This window comes from Accipiter gentilis, chromosome 18 (assembly GCF_929443795.1).
Source record: "Accipiter gentilis chromosome 18, bAccGen1.1, whole genome shotgun sequence".
Classification (NCBI taxonomy): domain Eukaryota; kingdom Metazoa; phylum Chordata; class Aves; order Accipitriformes; family Accipitridae; genus Astur; species Astur gentilis.
Window position 1 is genome coordinate 28,378,255 of NC_064897.1, and position 20,015 is coordinate 28,398,269.

At 45.8% G+C, this 20,015-nt stretch overlaps 2 protein-coding genes across 2 annotated transcripts in view; both read left to right on the forward strand.

Annotated features, from left to right (window-relative positions):
* Nucleotides 1-216: 216 nt before the first annotated feature.
* Nucleotides 217-16,081, forward strand: ADSL (adenylosuccinate lyase). Its single transcript, XM_049822004.1, has 13 exons — nucleotides 217-402; nucleotides 2,916-3,119; nucleotides 4,265-4,309; nucleotides 5,095-5,174; nucleotides 7,431-7,602; nucleotides 7,886-7,932; nucleotides 8,336-8,426; nucleotides 9,262-9,331; nucleotides 10,348-10,495; nucleotides 12,516-12,606; nucleotides 13,178-13,267; nucleotides 15,454-15,630; nucleotides 15,937-16,081. Exons 1-13 carry the CDS (start codon nucleotides 247-249, stop codon nucleotides 16,021-16,023), a joined length of 1,458 nt encoding a protein of 485 aa, XP_049677961.1. The 5' UTR covers nucleotides 217-246; the 3' UTR covers nucleotides 16,024-16,081.
* A 2,192-nt stretch (nucleotides 16,082-18,273) lies between these two features.
* SGSM3 (small G protein signaling modulator 3) overlaps nucleotides 18,274-20,015 on the forward strand; it is a 31,304-nt gene continuing 29,562 nt past the window's right edge. Inside the window, exons 1-2 of the mRNA XM_049822003.1 lie at nucleotides 18,274-18,365; nucleotides 19,341-19,387. The gene's annotated coding sequence lies outside the window, so the exon portion shown is untranslated. The remainder of the gene's footprint in view (nucleotides 18,366-19,340; nucleotides 19,388-20,015) is intronic.

Here is a 20,015-nt window from a genome sequence, read left to right on the forward strand (position 1 = left end):
AAGAAAAAGACTAATAAATGTGTTTGGCTGCTAAGCATTTAACGCTCGTGGTTTTCTGCACGTTTCTTCCCGCCGCCATCTTGTGCCCCTCACGCCCGGCGCGGCCTCCTCCCGCCAGGGGGCGCCGCCATCTTCCGCGCCGGGGGCGGGGCGCTCCTCGCGACGGCGGGGCGGGGCCGCCGCCCGCCCCTTATCCCCGGCCGCGGGCGGCCGCGATCGCTCCTTCGCTCCGGTCCCGCCGCTGCCATGGCGACCCCCGGCGCCGAGGAGGACGCCCTGGCGCGGTATCGCTCTCCGCTGGTGTCGCGATACGCCAGCGCCGAGATGGGCTTCAACTTCAGCGAGAGGAAGAAGTTCGGGACCTGGCGCCGCCTCTGGCTCTACCTCGCCCAGGCTGAAAAGGTAACGGCGGGACGGGGCCGCTGAGGGGGGGGGCGGGGGGACGGGGCCGCGGCGTGTGGAGGGAGACCTGTCGTGGCGGAGCCTCTTCGCCGCCCCGTCCCGCTCCCCTGAGGGGGGGCTCCGGCGGGGGAGAGCCGGGTGCCGAGGGCAGCTGCCCGCCGCCCCGGTGCTTGGCGCGGGAAGCGGCGGTGAGGGCCCGCCGCGCCTTCCCCGAGCTGCCCGGCCTCGGGAGAGGAGACGGAGCGGCGGCCTGGCTCTGCCCCGGGGCGAGCGGGAGAAAGCCGACCCCGGCAACCTTCGGCGGGGGGGGGGGGGGCGGGATGCAAGCCCGGTTTTACACAACCCTTTGTGCGCAATCCTCCGGGTACCTGGCATCCCTCAGCAAATCGCCTCTTCTTGTCTCACGTCCTCCCCCTCTGCGAAATCAGTTTTGTAAAAGCTTTGCTAAGCAAAGGGGGGGGGGGATTGCCCGCTGAGCAAACACCCGTGTCCTTCTGAAGCGCTTGGCTGTTTACTTTTCGGGAGGTGTGACTGATGAGACCCGCTCTCGTTCAATCCGATCGCAGTCAGCCTGTGCCAGCCGGACCACCCCACGCATCTGCAGCCAGTTGTTTTTAGATAGACAACCCTTGTTTCTGAGAGAAGTTCACTTTTGGCCAAAGCGAGCGGAACAGTTAGCCCAGAAATGCTTACGACGTTTCTGACAGGCCGAGTGCCACAAAAAAAAACCTGATAGCACGAAAGATTGGTGTCAGTTCAGCTGTTAGGAAGCAGCAAGTGAGAGCACGTCCATGTGATTGCAAGGTGTTGGCTTAGCAGATTCTATGGAGTTAACGTTTTTAAAATGTAGTTTAAGCTAAACTTTCTTTCTTTGAATTTTGTCCCTATTAGGAGTAAGCGTACAGCCTACTTCTTTGTTGAGACAGTCAGTTTTTAGGATGCGCTAACTTGATTCCTTGTGACTGAGAGGAAGACTTGTATCAGGTTTTTGATAGTGAAAAAGCTGTAATATGTTCCCAAAAAAGAAAAAAACCCTTCTGACAGGGTAGCTTTAGCTTTCGGACTCAACAGTTGCCCATTTGTTGTATACAGAGTCCTTCAGTTTCCATTCTCGAGGTACTGGGGTTGTTAGGAAGCGATCCAAGCAGAAGGCCTGGCTGTTACTGTTAGCATAAGGGCAGAGAAGCACCATGCTGGAGAATGAACAAGCAGCACACAGTGTCATTAGCATGTTCCTTCTCCATTCAAGGATCATACCGCTACAGCAGTCTCATCGATAGTGTGCTGCACCGAACGTGAGGTTTTAGAAGCTGAAGGTGTAATTACACAGCTGTGTTAATTAAATAGGAGTTGCCTTCTGAAATACTGCATGCTAAGTATTGTCACAGTTGAGATGCTGGAGCGAGCAGACTGCAAATGTCATGCAGTATAGGAAGTGTCAATACCAAGAACACATGCTTAAGGAGCTTTGCATGTTCAATGGTTATTTAAACACTCTTGTATCAATTCCAGCAGATAACCGTTGCTTTTTCTTCTGTTTGAGAATAAAACACTTTACATGACTTGTCTGATAGGAGAAAGCAAGCTGCTGAAAGAACCAGCGTGAGACTTCTAGGTTTCCACTCCCAAGCCCTGAACTTGGGGTTCCCCTGTCTCTTGACCCTTGCTTTCCCTCCCACTGCCACTGCAGAGTTTTGTTCCCAGAAAGCAGAGACAGATCTTGCAATTTCCTGAGCACCCTTTTCATAGTGGTAAGAGGGAGACTACTATTTTTATCTGTCTCCTCATTCCAGAGGAGTTCGTCTTCTGATGTCAGCTCTAGACTGAAAGAGGAAGAGTCAGCTACTTTCAGCACCTGTTAGCTCTGTCAGTGATCAGTTAGTTACAGATATAATCACTTTCCTCAGGTTCCTTATGGAAGATACATAGTATTTCTTTTTCCCATACATTTTATAAAAAAGAAGTAATGAATGATCTATGGGCAATGTTTACTCCAGTACTTAGTCTCACTTTCGAGCCATTTATCTATTGCTTCTCCAGTCATTCTTATTGAAGATACGTGATACTTATTTTGGGGTACATTTTTAAAAAAAAAGTAATGAATGGACTATGGGCAATACTTATTCCTGTTTTGTAGTACATCACAATATTAAGATCTAACTGTAGGTTTTCTGAAAGCTGCAGGGAAGTAGTAAAAGAGGGGGCACACAGTTTAGCGATGAAGTTTTAGGTAAAGCACAGAGCCGGGAAAATGATTTCAATCTTCACGCTACTTCTGGGAGAAATTTTTGAGTAGTCCACTTGGAATATGTGAAATAAGAACTGAAAAATTATTTCACTGGAAACTGGATTTGACCCTCAAATGAAAGCATTTGCTGTTACAGCTCTTGATTATGCCAAATTGCCATGCTTCTGTGAGATGTCCTATGGGAGTACATTATCTAAACAACTGTCTCAATTTGGGTTGTCTCTTAAAGAAAAAAAAGAAATAGAAAATTCTTTTCCCCTTGCAGTCACTCGGGCTTCCTATCACAGATGAGCAGATACGGGAGATGGAAGCAAACCTGGACAACATTGACTTCAAGATGGCAGCGGAGGAAGAGAAGAAGCTGCGTCACGATGTGATGGCCCACGTTCACACCTTTGCCCACTGCTGTCCAAAAGCTGCAGCCATCATTCACCTTGGAGCAACTTCCTGTTACGTAGGCGATAATACGGTAATATAATATTTTCAGTTTCCTGCCTGCAGAGCTGGGCGAAACACAGCTACAGGTGCTTGCTTGATAGCTCTTTATGAACTTTTCTTTGTAAAATAATATTAAATAGATTTTTTCAGACACTTTTATTAGTTTTACTCTTGAAGTTAATTCCCCTTTATCCTAGCTACCCCAGGAAGGCAAGCTCCTCTAGCCTTCTTTCTTTTGGTATGAAGCAAGATCTGTCTGGAAACGAACTGTTCCCTAAACTCTGCTTGCACATTAAATATTCAAGGAGATAAGAAATCATGAGTTGCAAACGCATGCAGAAGCGTTGGACCTGTCAGTTACGCGAACGGGACAAGAGTTCAGTGACTTACAAAACAAGGCCACTTTTGATGTGCGCAGCCTATGAGCTTTCAGCTGCTGCTTGGAGCCCAGGTATTAATTCAGGGTAAATAAAGCTTTTAGTGGCCAAGAGCATGGATAACTGCCTTAAGTGAAAAAGGAAGTACCACCATTCTATAGAACCATAAAATGTTTGTGGAAAACCTGTCTAAAACCAAGTGCAAACTAAAGCCTAATTTCTTGGTGTATATTGCTGTTCCCCCATGTCCAAGTCACTGCAACTTCACAACTGCTTTTTATTGTACAAGAACATGCTGTGTGATTTTTTTAACCTGCTCCTTTGCAAGCCTGTTTGGCTTTTGGGTAATACCACCTTCCTTGTGACACTTGCACCTAGCTGTACCTCAATCTCAAAAGAAGGAGTAAAGATGACTGCTGCCTGATCAGTCCACTTACTTCTGTGCTGTCTTTACCTACAGTGCCTGTATTTTCCCCTTGCTATGAATGATTTAGTCTGTCATTCCATGGGTGTCCCGAGAATCTCAAAATAATCATTCATACCCAGTCAGTGGAAATGGATCTTCTACTGCCCAGTGTGACTTTCTGTGGCTAGGACAGGAGGAGCAACAATGGACCCAGCATTTTTGTCATAAGAAAGTTCACTGCAAGTTCCGGTACAAGAAGGAAAGCTGAGCTTTCATTTTAAGAGACTTTTGAGCAGACAAAGTGTATTTTAATTAGCTGTGTCCTCTCTGAGAGAAGCCATTATGTCTGGTCCTTCAGACATTGCCCAAACTTCCTTTCTTTGCTTCTTTCAGGATCTGATTGTCCTCCGTGATGGGTTTAACCTGCTGCTACCCAAGGTAAGACGGTGGTTGTGCACAGTGTCTCAGAAGTGGGCAGTGCTGATGTCCTGTGAAAAGCCTGTGTTTAACTTGGATTTTCCTAAGCCTTGCTGGGAAGCTAGGAGGAGCTCTCTGTTTGGGTTATTCTCAAGAATGTGAACAGTTATCTTCCTTTCCTTTCTCATGGTTTTTTCCCAAAGCTTCTTTGCTCACCATGGGAATTATAAGCAACTCCTTGTTTATCTGTGCCACAGGTACTAGTTTCAGAAAACAACTGTATTGCTTTCAGGGTCAGCTTAGGCATTCCCTTAACTGTATTCCTAGGAATGTGTCAGCATTCAAGAAGCTATGTAATACACTTTTCTGCAGTCAAATATGGTGGGAGTGTAGTGCAGTGTTGTCTGTCTGACCTGAATGTCTTGGCACCCAGTTTGCCCTGGACTGTGCATGTGTCAGTTATGCTCAAAGCAGCTTTATTTCTGACAAATTCCAGGAATAATACCCGGGGATAAACCAACTGCAGGATTGGGTTGATCATGAGGACTAGACTAGTTCAAGCTGAAGTCCAACCACTTGTATCATCTCTTGCTTGAGTTTTGTAGCAAGCAGGAATTATGTGCATGCTCTGAAAAAATGAAACACACCTTATTCTACAATTAGAGGGAGGGTATTCAAGGACCGCACAGTTGTTTCTCTCCCCTTTTTCTCACAATGTTGTTGTGCTTAAGCATGCTAGCTTGTGCTGGTTTGGGGGTTTTTTTTCTCTCATTCTGCTTCTTTGCTATCCTTCCTGCATCCACCAGCTCGCAAGGGTGATCAGCCGCCTGGCCGACTTTGCCGAGAAGTATGCTGACCTGCCTACTTTGGGCTTCACTCACTACCAGTAAGTAGTCATCAGCCTTTGCTTTCATTTTGTTGACTGTGCTTTGGTTAAATTGAACTGCAACTGCTTTCTTTCATCCTTCTTTTTCCCATCTCTGACCAGTGGCAGCTGGTACTGCTGGGCATCATTAAGACACTGTTGGTGGTTCAGACAAGGAGTATGTGCCTAACTCTAGACTTGTCTCAGGAAATTGAACTGTTGCTTTGACTAGCTGTCAGCAGTTGTTTTAACACAGCTTCATAAGGAAGGACTTCCTGGCGAACATCGATGTGTATATTCTGGGCTGTTTCAAAAAGCATGGCTGGGAATTGCAGTAAGCCTGTCTTCCAGTCACATTTTCTCTATGTTTGTTTTTCTCTCAGTTAAGTTAGTTTCAACTGCAGCTTAGAAAGGTCTGTTACTGACTACTGGTTACTACAGCTTCTCTGTCACTGTAGCTGAAGCTTTCTTCTAAAGTGATGATTCAGGATACACCTGTTTTCATACATTCCTGTATGGATCCCTGGGAAGAATCAGGAACAATTTCTTCTATTTAACAAGACTATACTGTTTCCTGTCTTGGGAAACTTACACTTCTTTTGCAGCACTTCTGACATTGAGCGCTTATAGGATAGAATAGAACAGAACAGAATAGAATAGCATATTTTTAGGCAGACTACTGAGTCAAAGGACAACAACATCTGGATAAGTCTGTTGTTGGGATAATCTGCTGCTTCATGAAGATGGTTTGCTTTCAGAGGCATTAAACCGTACACTTTGGGGTAAGGCTGGATCTTCTGTCACGGTGATATGGAACACCGGAGGCAGGGAAATTAAGCACAGGTCTTGTCAGCCTCAGTGTCTGGCACTTTAAAATTTCTCCCAAAGGAGAGTGAGAGCATTGTGTCAGTTCTTTGGTTAATTGTCTTACTGTATATGCCATGTCAGTTCAATCAGCTCTAGTCCTAGGTCCCTCTTTGCCTACAGCTTTTCGGAGTAGTATTCTCTGGGATGTTTTATCTTGGCTTTTGGAAGGAGTACAAAGGAGGATTCAGGAAGTGTATGCGAGGTGAAATCATAAAAACTAAGGTGAAGGAGGCATTGACACCTCGGTCTTTTCTGTGTCCTTCGTCAGCAGGGCCTCTGCCCCATTTATGAACAGGTCTGTGTTTTCCCTAGCCTTCCCTTTTCCTGCTTACGTGCTGGCAGAGACCTTTCCTGGTGCCTTTCGCATCCCGCACTAAGTTCATCGGGGTGGGCTTTGGCTTTCCTGGCCCCATCCCTGCAGTGCTGGAGAGTTTCTTTGTATTCCTCCTGGATTGCCCGTCCCTGCTTTTCCACGTCTTCTGTCATTCCCTTTTACGTCTGACCTTAATCAGGAGCACCTTGTTCTTATGCACATGCTTATTTTGAAATAGTACAGAGGTTGTCTTTGGAGTTCATGTGGATAATTTGAAGTATTTCAACTTCCAGGTTCTGCGTCACAGCCCCATTTTCTCCTCAAAACGTTTGCAGGAGGACAGTGTGGTCGAAGTTTGCAGATACTTATTTCACGGTGGAGGTTTTACAAAAATGTTGGCTGACGGTATTGTTAATTACCGCACGTTTGTCCGGAGGCTGAGGAATACGTTTTTATAAATAAAAAGGAATGGTCCCGTAGAGGAATCGGTTACGATCGCAGCGTGCGCCCAGGTGTTTCCGCATGGAGAAGCTCCCACCAGTGCTATAGGTTAGCCAGGGTGACCCCCGGGCGAGTGGAATCGGGGATGGGGCGATCGGCGCCCCCCCGCCGCTGCTCTCCCGCGCCGCTAGCAGGCGCTCGCCACCAGCGGAGGCGCGGGAGCCCGGGGATCGGGCCCGGGGAGCGAAGTGCCGTTACCAGCCCCGATTGAGGGTTTTCTGCTTGACAGAGCTCTGGAAGAACGCCGTAAACCCATTCTAGGCAGTCTGACGAGTGGGTCTGTGGTTGCTTTTCTTGGAGAACCTCTCAACGCCGGTGGAGACCTGCTCTCACATCTCTCTTCATCCCCTAACGCATACAGAAACTACAATGACTGTTTTCTCTTGCTGTAATTACATCTAATTGCTGAAAAGAATGATCACATCCTCCATACCGTTTACTGGTGATACATGCGTGCTGTTACATCTTCCCGCATAAGCCAGATCCTTTTAATTTCTGCTCAGAGGAGTCAGAGAGACCAGCCTGCAAAGTGTGGTCTTTGGGGAGTTACTGTGCAAATTGTCAATGAGTCACATTCTGTTCTTGGTTGTCTTCAGACCTGCACAGCTTACCACCGTGGGGAAACGCTGCTGCTTGTGGATTCAGGACTTATGCATGGACCTGCAGAACCTGGAGCGGGCTCGGGATGACCTGCGCTTTCGGGGTGTAAAAGGCACCACTGGCACTCAAGCCAGCTTCTTGCAGCTCTTTGAGGGAGACCACAGTAAAGTAAGTCAGACAGCCCAGGGTGTCCCCTCTGGAATGCTGTTCTGTTTGGGGGAACATAGAGATTCTGGCATCAAATTCACAAGGGCACTGTGATCCCTCTGAGGCCCACTGACAGGGTCCTGGGTGAAAGTGAGCAGAATTTGGGGAGGGGGTGCTTCCCAGCAAGTAAAACATTTGTTGACAGTAAACTGAGAAAACCAAAGGACCCTTTTTACTGTTGCTGACCTTCCTGAGTTTTTGCATTTTGAGCTCTCTTTGTTTTGTTTTTTTTCTTCACCCTGAGGTTGAAGAGCTGGACAGATTAGTGACTGCAAAGGCAGGATTTAAACGGTATGTAACAAGCATACTTAGTCATCTATGTTTGGTGTTAGCAAAGCGTGACTCCTGCTGTCTGTGTTGGCCCAGATTCCCCTAGCTGCCAAACTGACATTCTGCTGCTGTTGACTTACCTCCCCTTGCCATCTTCCATTCCCAGTTGCAGCTTCCCCCAGGAAACTTCACCACCTCAATAGGCCACTTCTACTTGTCTCCCTGTCAAAGCACAGCTGTCTGCTTTTCCTCCATTTTTCTCTCTCCCATCTGCATGCTCAAAAATTGACAGCCTGAATCCAAAGTTGTTCTCGGCAGGGCAGAATGACAACCCTCCACTTTAAGAGCCATGTCTGTCCTTGCTCAAAGCCATGCAGTACCACTGTATCTGTCTGGAGCACTCAACTCCTGTGCTTATTTTTAGGGCTTATATGGTCACAGGGCAGACCTATAGTCGCAAGGTGGATATTGAAGTCCTGTCTGTGCTGGCCAGTCTTGGGGCATCTATACACAAGGTGAGCACCCTATTTGTATACATTGGGAAGAGGGGGAAACATTTTAGATCTTGAAGAGAAGGTGCTCATGGTGCAGGATGCTCTTCTCAAGAAATATTAATTGGTGTTCCTTGTTCAGCTGTTCTCTTTGTGATCATGTAAATTCACCACTGGGTACATGCCTAGCAATCAAACCTCAGAGATCTTAAGACCAGTGGCAAATAAAGCAAGTTTACTGAGCAGATTCTGAGATGGGTTAACAAATCCCACACCAGATACTAGTCTAATCTATGCTAAATTGATCCAATTAGAGTAAATGGCTTTCCTAGTGGTGTATGAGTTTTTAAATTTCACCGTTTGCTCCTAGTTAATTGCTTCTCTCATAATGGTGTTATTCTCTCTGTCCTTGTGGATTCTTTTCATTGATTTATTTCTGTTCCCTCCCTCCTCCTCCTCTTGGGCTAAAGTGATCTGTGGTATTTTCTTCTGGTTTAGTTTTGTGGGCTGGCTGGTTCAGTGAGCACACATTATCTGTGTTTGCAAATCATGTAGTTTTGTTATGCATTTTCACTGTTCCCTCCTGGTATCTATTTCATTCTCTGCAAGCATTTACCTTTCTCGGAGTCCTGTTCTATTCTAATACAGTAGACATCTTTTTTCCTTCTGCTTTCTTGACTGGGATTTTGGGGCCAGGAAGTATGATTGCAGTGTCAAATTTTTTGTCAAATTTTTCACTGTCTCCCAAATTTATTTCTCGGACACAGATGCAAACACTTCTCCAAGAACACTAACAGGAGTATGTATTGGTGTGTGTTAGTTTGGTTCTGTTTGTTAATTTCTTGGGCTTTTTTTCTAGATTTGTACTGACATTCGTCTTTTGGCCAACCTGAAGGAGATAGAGGAGCCTTTTGAGAAAGACCAGATTGGTAAGGGATGGGAGATGTTTCTTGGGCCGCTGTACGTATCTTTTCATTTATGCCGGTGCAGCCTTTTAAGCAAACTTTGAAATGTCACTGACAGAAGTTGCTTTAAATTAACTGAGGTTTGACATTGTTAGTATTTTGGGTCCTTTTTAAAGGAAAAAAAAATGCCCTTTATGCAAAGGTTTCTGGATAGTAAGTAATTAAAATCAGATTTGTATTTCTGCACTTGCTGGATTTTTGGGGAGAGCAGAAGCAGTCATGTATTCCCCACAGAGGAAGACTTGGGTCTGAGGAGTACTTGAAGTGTTTTCCATTCCTCGTGAAGCTAACTGGAGCTGTAGGTTTTCAGCTTGACTCAGCGTTTTGGTCTTTATAAAGAGACAAATTTGGAACAATGAAACTAGGCTGGACCCTTGCTGGAAGAATACCAGTGATGTGACTGTGACATTGGTAGAAGGGGAGAAGGAAACGTAGAGTTTTGGCTCTTGGCTGGAAGAAGGTTCAGGCAGGCACCCTAAATAGTTGCGTAGGATTGAATTGGCAAATTAAGCCTTAGTCGTATTTGTTACTTAAATCATTCTATGTTGGTTTTGATATCCATTCACCAGAGCAACAGGCAGCCATATAAGTACCTGACTTTGCCCAATAACATTGTCTTTCAGATGGGGTCTTGAACACTGCTAAAGTTGCCATGGGTACTCTAGAGAGATGGCACTAAACGCTGCGTTAAAAATGAAGTCCATTTGTTTTTATGTGGTAGTACTTCTTGTTTTCAGAATTGCAAAATGCCTTCTCGCTTTTCTTTCTCCCCCCGTTTAGATGTTTCTATTCTGAAGGGGAAGCATGGTGGCGTCATTTTCTTTATTCCATTTTTTCCTTAGAAAATCATCATGTTTTGAGGCTTTAGTCAACAACGTGATTCCTGATGCATTTTTCTTATCTGGGGGAGGACCTTCATCTCTTCTTCCTGAATGTTCTTCTTCTATGTCCTGTTTCCATCCCTCTTTCTCCTTGCACAGGTTCAAGTGCTATGCCTTACAAGAGGAATCCAATGCGTTCAGAACGCTGCTGCAGCCTGGCTCGACACCTGATGACTCTGGTGCTGGATCCCCTCCAGACAGCCTCTGTGCAGTGGTTTGAGCGAACATTGGATGATAGTGCCAACAGGTTTGTTTAGATCGTGCAATGCAGCAATTTCAGAAAGTCTTGTGCAGGAAGGTCTGTTGACGTATTTAGAAAATACTATTTTTAAACTTAAACCACAAGTTACCACCTTGATGTAAGGCAGTCTCAGTAGAATCTAGAGACTACAAACTGCTTTCCTCTCTAAGATCAGATGAATACTGTTAGGGGTTTTTTTTAACCTCAAGATCTTCTGAAAAGTAAACCAGCAGAGAGAGGGAGGGATGCAGAAGCCATGGTAATAAATTGCTCTCATAGTCTTCCTGTTTCAACAGCATACTGTAGCAGGTCTCACATTTCTCAAATTTTCCTCCCTGTTTTGAATGTGTTTTTTGACCCTGCTCCTCTTCACTTCTTAAAGAATAATTCAATTTTATCTGTAATCACTTAACCCTCCAAATAATCCAAAGAAACGTATTTTCATTTCTTTGTCAAGTGTTGATCTTTACAAGTAGTTCAGATCCTAAAGGAAGAGCACAAACATTATTTTTTTTTTAAGTAATGTTTCATGAAAACGTGTGCGGGTCTTTTAGATATTGCTCAGCAAACTTTGCCTTGTTTTCTGGTTCTTCATTATGACTATTTTGAGATGAGCAAAAGCTATCTGTAATTATTTTCAAGTAAATTACAGCAATCAAATTCAATACTTCCATCTTCCGGTTAGTACTAAATTTGCATAACGCTCATATTTACCTTTGAAACGTTTGAATTTCAAAGTAGTCTTCTGTTGCTGAATTCGATCTCATAGAATCTTAGAGATCTATAGATCTTTAGATTTCTAAGATATGGGGCTTGTGGAACAATGAACAACAGCAGTTTTGGCTGTAGACTAGTGTTCAGATTGTTGATAAGAATGTTATTTTAAAAATGTCTCCACAAACATAACGTCTGCATAAAATTTCATGAAAGCATACATCTTTTCCCAAAAGGACTTTACTCCACAGCTGCTAGTCTTGTTAAGAAAAGAGCTGCGTAGGCAGCAGAAAACAATGTAAATTTAAGAAATTGGATACTGGTTGATATGGTGTGTGTATTTCCCAATAGCTACCAAGTGTTGAGAGATGTACTGGAATGTTTCAAATTTTATTTTTACCTCATCTCATAGAAAGGGTCATTTGTCCACTTTATAACCCAATTTAAAAATTCTGTGCTTTGGATTTTTCTTGTTAAAGCTATAGTTTTGAAAGGAGAGCAAGCCAGAGAAAATGCAATCAACCTACAAAACAGCAAATTCCTTTGAAGACAGTGTGATAGAATTGGGGGCCTTAAATATAGCACAAGGTTCAAGTGCTAGTGTATTTTAAAAGATCACGGTTAAGAATGGGCCAGGCACTGCTGTCATAGGTGAGTGATGCTGTAATAATTGCTGCACTGTGACACAGAGCCTTTTGCCTGATACAGCTCAGTCCCCACTACTCCTCTTCTTTCCCTCCTTTCCTTTTTGTCATTCTTTTTTGTTAGGAGCCTCCTTTGTGACCAGGAGCTGGTCTCTTGGAGGGAGCCCCCACCAGATGCATGGATCACTTTGAAAGTTCCCCACTAAGCACAGGCAGGCACAGCACAACAGTGCAGCATGTCTTAACTCCTGGAATGTAGGGTCAGTAGACAGATCAACACAGAACATGGGGGAAGATAGTCTCGCGTGTTTGCTAGCTCTGTAAATTGCTGCCCTCTTTCCTAGCTGTGTAATCATTGAATTATCTTGGACCTTTCTATGTGCGCCTTTACCATTTCTCTTCCTCTCTCTCCCTTTCTCTACTGACCAAAAAAACGCACCCCAAAATCCTCTCATCTCCCCAGTTTGAGAGCTGCTATAAGGTGTTCTTTAGCTTTCCTTGTCGTGACCTTTAAGCAACAAGCAGCGCCTATAAGGAGAATAGTTCCAGCTTTAGGGCCACAGTGATGCTATTTATGGAATTATTTACAGAAACTAAAGAGCTGGATCTGAGGTAAGCTGGAACATGGCCTTTATTCCTAACTGGGGCCCTGGGTATGTGTTTCATAGGCGCGTGTGTCTGGCTGAGGCTTTCCTCACAGCTGACATCATTCTGAGTACACTGCAGAATATCTCCGAGGGACTTGTGGTCTATCCAAAGGTAAAGCAGGAGATAATGTGTGCAGTGTTGCATCCTTGATAATGCTGCAGCTGTGCCAAAGTGTATAAAAATCCTCCCACTCAAAGGATTACATTTTTATCTGTTAGTTCAAATGGTCTCTGAATTTTGCTCTCCATTCTCACTATATTCTTACTGCTTGCAGGACAGGCACGAAAGGGTACTCCTGGAAGCCAAAAAGTAGTAAATTAAAAATTTCTCAAAAAGGATATTTTTCCCTGAACTACACAACAGATTTGTAGAACTTACCGCCAAAAGATAATGTCAGGGCAGATCTCGTACAGTCCTGTAACTTACCTCCAGGTTAAAGAAAAAAATTCATTGGACGTCTTTTCCACAGTAATGTCCCTTACAAGATACAGATTCTAAGTATTATCAGCCTCAATACCCAGATTTCCATAGCTAAGTTCAAAAAGAGAAATTATCTTTGCATCGTTGTCCAGTCCTGGAGATTCGAAGGGAGAGGAAAACTTCACTGAGAGTCCCAGTTGTCTACAGAATTGCTATAATGCTGTTTCTTTTTTTCTATTTTGTTTGTTTTGTTTTGCTTAAGGTGATTGAGAGGAGGATCCGGCAGGAGCTGCCGTTCATGGCCACGGAGAATATAATCATGGCGATGGTGAAAGCAGGGGGCAATCGTCAGGTACTAATGCAGTCAAAAATACCTTTGTTCACTGCCTGGCATTTCACTCCTGAGAAACAAAAGTACCTGGGCTCTTGTCCTGACCATCTTGCCTTTCTTTGTTCTCCACCTACTCCCACAGAGTTTGTTAATATTACACTGGTGCTGCAAAGCCAGACACTGGTCTCTGAGGAGAGAGCAGTTGTGGAGATCTGTATTTACTGTTAGGAACACTGTGTGTTTGAGCTAATCTGGCTGGCTGTGCTGGAGAAGAGGAAGACCTATTTTTATATTAGGTACTAGTAGGCGTTTTCCTTTTGTAAATGTTTGAAGGAACTTGGAACACAGACTGGGCTTCTTTAAATGGAACATGTTGGCAGTTGGCTACCTTATAAATTAAGAGAATGAATCAGTGCTGTTAACAAAAAAGCAAGTGAGACCATTCTGAACCATTCATTCATGTGTCACTCTTCCCTAATTTATGGTCCTTCATTCAGTTTTCTGTGTTCAAGCAAATTGAAATGAAATGTTTTCCTTAGTAAATAAATCCAGACACAATTAGATTATATTTCCTTATCATTTAATTTCACAATTCAGTTTAAAACTGGTAATCAAATTTGTATCTTAATAAAACAGCTTATTTTCACTTACCTTTAGATAGTAATTTTTCCTTCTATGATTATTTCTACATCAGGGACAGAAGTTAAACTTGCAAGATAGTAATAGCGGAAGGGTTTGCTAGAAGCTTTGAGTAGGATATGTGGCTCTAGTTCTCTGAAACACTTCTGGCAACTCACCCTTGATGTTAGCCAGGAAAAATCCTTTTTCCTTTTTTTTTTTCTCCTCATGTGTGTCTGATGTTTGTCACAGGCTTAGTCAGTAAGCTTCCTAACTAAACTTATTAAGGGTCAGATCATGTGGATAAATTTCATTATCTTTTCAGCTAGTTCTCTTTCTAAAGTATCCCATACTTACCTAAACAGTCCTCTCTATTTTGATTAGATTGAAGAGTGAATTTAATTTGTGTTTGTTACCAGCCTGCCTTCTTTCTGGTGCTGTTTAATTACAAATCTATAGAGATTAGTACACTTATTAAATCTGTTCTTATTCACATTAGTATGTTCTGTTTCTGTTTTCATGCACTGGGAACTCCAGAGCAGCACGTTTTCTAAGCTTTCCCACCTCATAGCATAGAAACTCACTTCCTGTCCCCACCACTGAACAGCTCCCTCCCCTAAAGATCCAGAACACAGATCTGTTAACCTGGGGCAGGTCAGTGCTGGAGCAAGATGGCCTTTGCATGGAGGAAACAAGGAACAGGAGGTAATTTTCCTCCTAGCTGAAGATAGATTAAGGATAATACATGTGAGGAGAAGATTCTTAAATGGCTGTAAATGCAACCACATGGCTGTATTTTAGGGCCAGCAAGGCAGCATCTGATTTTGCAGGTCGTCCCTGACTACAGTTGGGTTCCCTTGTTTTTACAGATTGATTCCATGGGAAATCGAGGGATTAGGAAGTGTTTCAGAAAAATTGTTATAAGGGTTTTGCCAGTCTTAGTGTCATGTGAGGGTTATTGGGGAGAGAATGTCCTAAGGCCCTCAGGTTTGTAAGGGGTTTTTTCCCTTTAGTCTGTCCTTATGTAAGCCATGGTTTACATAGTCTCACTGCTCGTTAAGTTAGGTTCTTTTCCCTTTTCCAAACCTGTAGAGGTTTTACATTGTTGTGCTCCCAAGATGTTCCATACAAGGGATGATTAGTGGGGAATAAGGAATTCCTTTATTACAGTTCATAGAATATTTTGGGAACAGCTACAATAGTCTGTCTTTGGAAAAATCATGCAAGTAGGGAATAGAACAACTGAAAAAAATCCCTGTAGTGACTCCTAAGAGTATTTGGGGAGTTTGAGGAAGTGTAAAGGACTCCGGTGTCGTAATATTGCGGTATAATTCAACAGGGAATGTATCTGTCATTCAGACTGTTTTAGCCTCAAAGGGTAGATGTGGAAGGATGAAGAAAATCTTGTTTTAATATAGTGGTATATGAGACACAGCAGTCCAAGCTGTGTCTCATTTGTATGCTGTCCAGTGCAGTACGCTTTGATCTTTTTCTCCTTCCTGCACAAGTTAGCAGGATGAACATGTGCTGTCAGTAGCAATGGAAAGATTTTTATTTTTTTTCCCCTCCTCTTCCCCCTGCTGCTACAGGATTGCCATGAGAAGATTCGTGTTCTCTCCCAGCAAGCAGCTGCTGTTGTGAAACAGGAAGGGGGTGATAATGACTTCATTGACCGTGTCCGCGCTGATCCTTACTTCAGCCCTATCCATAAACAACTTGAAAGCCTGTTGGATCCCTCCTCCTTCACTGGACGTGCTCCTCAGCAGGTAAACTAGTGGAAAGAGGCTACAGGCGTTACAGGTTGTAATGCAATGTGTTATTTAATCCTGCACACTCTTGTGTGCTGGAGAGTGTACACGTTATGTACCTCTGCCCATACTACTAAGGCAGACACATTTCTCTCTTGGCTTCCTTGGCTTTCCTTGTGGGCTTCACATTTTTGGCCCTGGACATATCAGACTGCTAGGTGTCTCTGTGAAACAGAGACCCCAGTGAGACGAGCAGGTCTGAATGGGGAGGAGAAAGGAACCCTTTGTTTTGCTAATTTTCTCCTCCCTGTCTTTCTTGAACAGGTGGCAAAGTTCCTGAAGGAGGAGGTTCGACCGGCACTGATTCCATACCAAAGCAAGATGGGTGGGAAAATTGAGCTGGCACTTTAGATTTATTCTGCAAAGGTGTGCGGGTACAGGAAGGTAATAAAAGCCTGATTGAACCAGGTCTGTTTGCTGTGTCACATTATTTTGGTTCTCTACAGTACATTTAACCCCCAGAGCTTACAGCCACCTTGATTCCAGATGGGCTTTTCATTCTTTGTCTGCTGTTTAATCAAGCCTCCATCTATTGTGTGCTGAGTTACGGAGAAATGCTTGATTGTGACAAGGTAACTTTATAATGGTACCTTTTGTTGGCCCCTTACAGAGCACAGCCAGCTGTTTTAAAGAGCAATGCCAGGTGCTGCCTGACATTCATTTATGACTTGTTGAAGAGCAGGGATAAGGGGAACTGAGCCCACTCCCATTTCCATCTTATTCATCTGCTCTTAAACTTTCTGCACAGGTTTCTCAAAAGATGATAAAAGGTTGTCCTGGCTTTCAGAGTACCTTGATATAGGGAGCAAACAGGCAAAAAAATTAGGAATAATGAAAGGGAGAGGCCATGGAACTTCTTGGCTCATCAAACTGGTGGTCCTTCAGTGCTCCCTTGCTGGTTTAACACCGTACCTGTGGCTCTGTAGCTTCTGAACATTGTATTTACAGCAGATGTGGGTTAGGAACCAGCCATTCTGATTTACTTTTCCAGGTCCTTTGCTGTAGGTGCTTGATACTGAATGGCAGGTGGACTCTGGCATGTGAAAGTCATTCTCTACTGCAATTAAGTTTTGTCTGATAAGGAAAGAAAAAAGATGTTGGAATTCACTGGATACGAGAGAAATTCAAGAGCTTTGGTCTTATTTCTGACCCTGAATGTTCTGTTTGTAATGTCTGTGCTTTACTGGACATTCAGTACTGGTCCAAACTCTTCTCCCTTTGACTTAAACTGGAATGATTCCTTTACCTCTTCTTCCAGTGTTGTTACAATACAGCCCATTTCTTTTGCGTGAGTGCAATAAAAAGCTCCCTCTTTCCTCTGTTATTTATTCAGACTCTCAGAGGTGACATGATCAGAATTAATTGATTATTTTTTCATGTGTGATTGCTGGAGACAATTAAGAAAAGCAGAAACTAATTGAAAGAAGCTACCTGCTCTCTTTGAGGCCATCATTGTTTAAAGATTTCAAAATACAGTATGTTTTAATGAGGCTTGTCTGTATTAAGTAGTCGGAGAAGTGGGAAGCTTCAGGCCACGATCTCCCCTCATCTAGATTGCTCTGGCTTTACCTTGCCTCTAGACTATGGGATTCCAAATGTCTCAAACATTTGTGAGTTTTATGGTGTTTAAAATACTTTGCCTGCTCATGCTATTAACAGTTAATTGGCCATCTGTTTGAAAAGGATAACTCTAAATGAACACTGGCAATTTTCAAATTACTACTCAAATGGATAGCCAAGAAAGAAAACAGATAGATGCAGAACTCCTCCTTTTTTGGTCCTCTTTCCTCCTTCTTGGTGGGATTAAACACAACCAACCCCGTACAGAGAAAAGGAACAGCTAATGTATCTTTCTCTCATCATCCGGAAGTAAATCTTTGTGCTAGGTAGAGGCTGCCAGCTGTGAGGCATTGGACTTGTTTTCCAGGAAAGTTTAAAAAGAGTAACAGTGGCATGGGGAAAAACATCACCCTCCTAGAAAACTGTGGCACGGTATGCAAATCCTTCCGGAGACTTCTCTTTGGAAGAGCTTGGTTTGGGACCTCGTACTCTTTCCTCCAGCGGAGTTGGCGGAGGCACCAGCCAGAGATGTAGTTCCCCCATCTCCTTGGCGGTTGGGAGCAGGTCGCCAAGAAGCTCTTCGGAAGCGGCTCTTCACTAACTGGCGAGGCCGGATCGCTCTTCCAGTTCATCCCGGTATGCATCCCTGCGACAGATGCCACCCGTAAAAGCGGCGGGGGGTCAGTGCCCCGCTCGGAGGAGAAATTCACCTAGACCTTGAACGACGGAAAAGAACCGGGCGGCGTCTCGGCACCTCACCAAGCAGAACAGGTTCGTTTCCCGGTCGCAGGCGCTTTACCCGCCATAACGGTGAGGGTGGCGGACGGGACCGCCGCTGCCTCCTGCCAGGCCGGTGCAGAAGCTATCTCCGCCGCCCTTCTCGCAGCCTCCTGCCCCCTGTTCTGCGTCTGGGGGCTCAGCGCCTGCCACCGTGGCCGAGAAGCCCCTTCACGCCGTGTGTCCTCCCGGCCGGCCCCGCCGCGGCCTACAACCCCCGGCGGGCTCCGCGCCGCCGCCCGGATGCCGCGCATGCGCGGCTGCTCCGCCCTCCGGAGCGGCGTGTGGGGGCCGCCGGGTCGGGGTCGGGCGCCCGCCCGCCCTGTGGGGAACGGGGACGGCGCTGAGGAGGGCAGGTGAGAGCGCCGCGACGGGATGGAGGGGGCTGCGGTGGGGGTCCTGCCCGCGGGCAGGAGGGCTCGGCGGGGCCGCCCCTCGCCCTCCGGGGCTGTCAGCCCTTCGCCTCCCCCCGCCGCGGCGGTGGGGCTCCTCAGGAACGGTCGCGCCGGCGGTGAGGGGACACGCGCGCACACACACACGCACCTCGCCCACCGCTCCGCTGCGGTGCCCCTCGGGCGAGGAGGAGGAGGAGGTGGGGGGGGAACTAAGGTACTAAAGCCGCTGGGGTGTCGGGCTGTGTGGGGGGCCGGCGGGGTGCGCGGCCCCCTCTCGGCTCCCCGGCCCCTTCCCGGGCAGGGTTGGAGGGCGGGAAGGAAGAGACCCCACACACACCCAGACAGACAGACGGACAGAACAGACACCCTGCCCAGCCCCCGGGCAGGCTCCCGCTCACCTGCTGCGCTGACGCAGGGTCTGGGCTCCGGCGAGTGACTCATGTCGTGCAGAGCTTCCTCACCGGGCTGGGTCGGGTCGGTTGGGGCACGTTCATCTTACCGGCTCCCCCCCCCCCCTCCAGGTTTTGCTCCCTCTTCCCCTTACCCATCCCTGCTCCCTCCCGCTCCTCGGGATATACCTCTCCCCTCACCTGCCGCTTCTCCGTGGCTCTGACTCTCGGGCAGGGGGGTCTCGTCCGCCCGGCTCTCCCATCCTCGTTTGCTCTCTTGCATCTTTTCGGAGGAGCCCCGGAGGAGAGACAGTCTGTCTCCTGTCTGTCTGTCTCCTGTCTGGCTGGGAGGGGAAGGAACAGTCACGAAACAGAGGTGGAAATATGGCAGTATCCTGTCATAAATAGGCGCGCTGCAGGCCCTGTCATTGTCAGCTGTAGTAAACCTTAGAAGGAAGTCGGTAGACAAATAAAATTCCTCATACCTGGCCATGCGAACTCAAGGGAGTGAAGAACCGCCGTGACACGGATTTAAATCTCTTCACAGGCCGCAGCTGTGGGATCTGGGACAGCTGGTGTCTCTTCACAGAGCTGGTAAGGGTGGGACGCAGAAAATTTCTTCTCAGTGTCTGCTTTGCTTCCCTCCTAATCTTTTGAGGGATGTCTGAATTTAGGCAGGTACTTTCCTTCTAAACGAATAGATTTCAATGTTGGTGTGGGGTGGGTTTTTTTATGTGATGTCATAGCTTCCTACTTCATGATGTCTCAGCTTTACTTGCTGTGGTGTTTGGGGGGGAGGGGGGGGCAGTGGGAATAGAGTAGTAAAAGAAACCTTGAGGAAATGGGGGATCCTTTAGCACTAATAGAGAAGCAGTCTTGCTGGAATTAAGAACAGTAGGTGTTCAGTAGTGAGAAGCTGGATCTTAAAATCACTCAAGAAGGAACTGCCAGCCTAGCAGGAGTGGGGCACTGCTGTGCTTTTGCCAAGATGTTGATCGCACTACAGTTAGTTGCTGGATAATCTGAATTCTAGAGTAGGTTTTCAGCTGCTACAGAGTCTGGAGTGGTGTCCTGGAAAGAAACAGTCACTAGGAAAAAGATCTGGTTTGTTATGTATTTCCGGATCCACACGCTGTGTGTGTGGCTTTCCCTCTGCAGAAACAAAGGTTGGATTCCTACCCTGGAGAATTCACAAAGTAAAAGGGAAGGAAGGGTGTGAGAA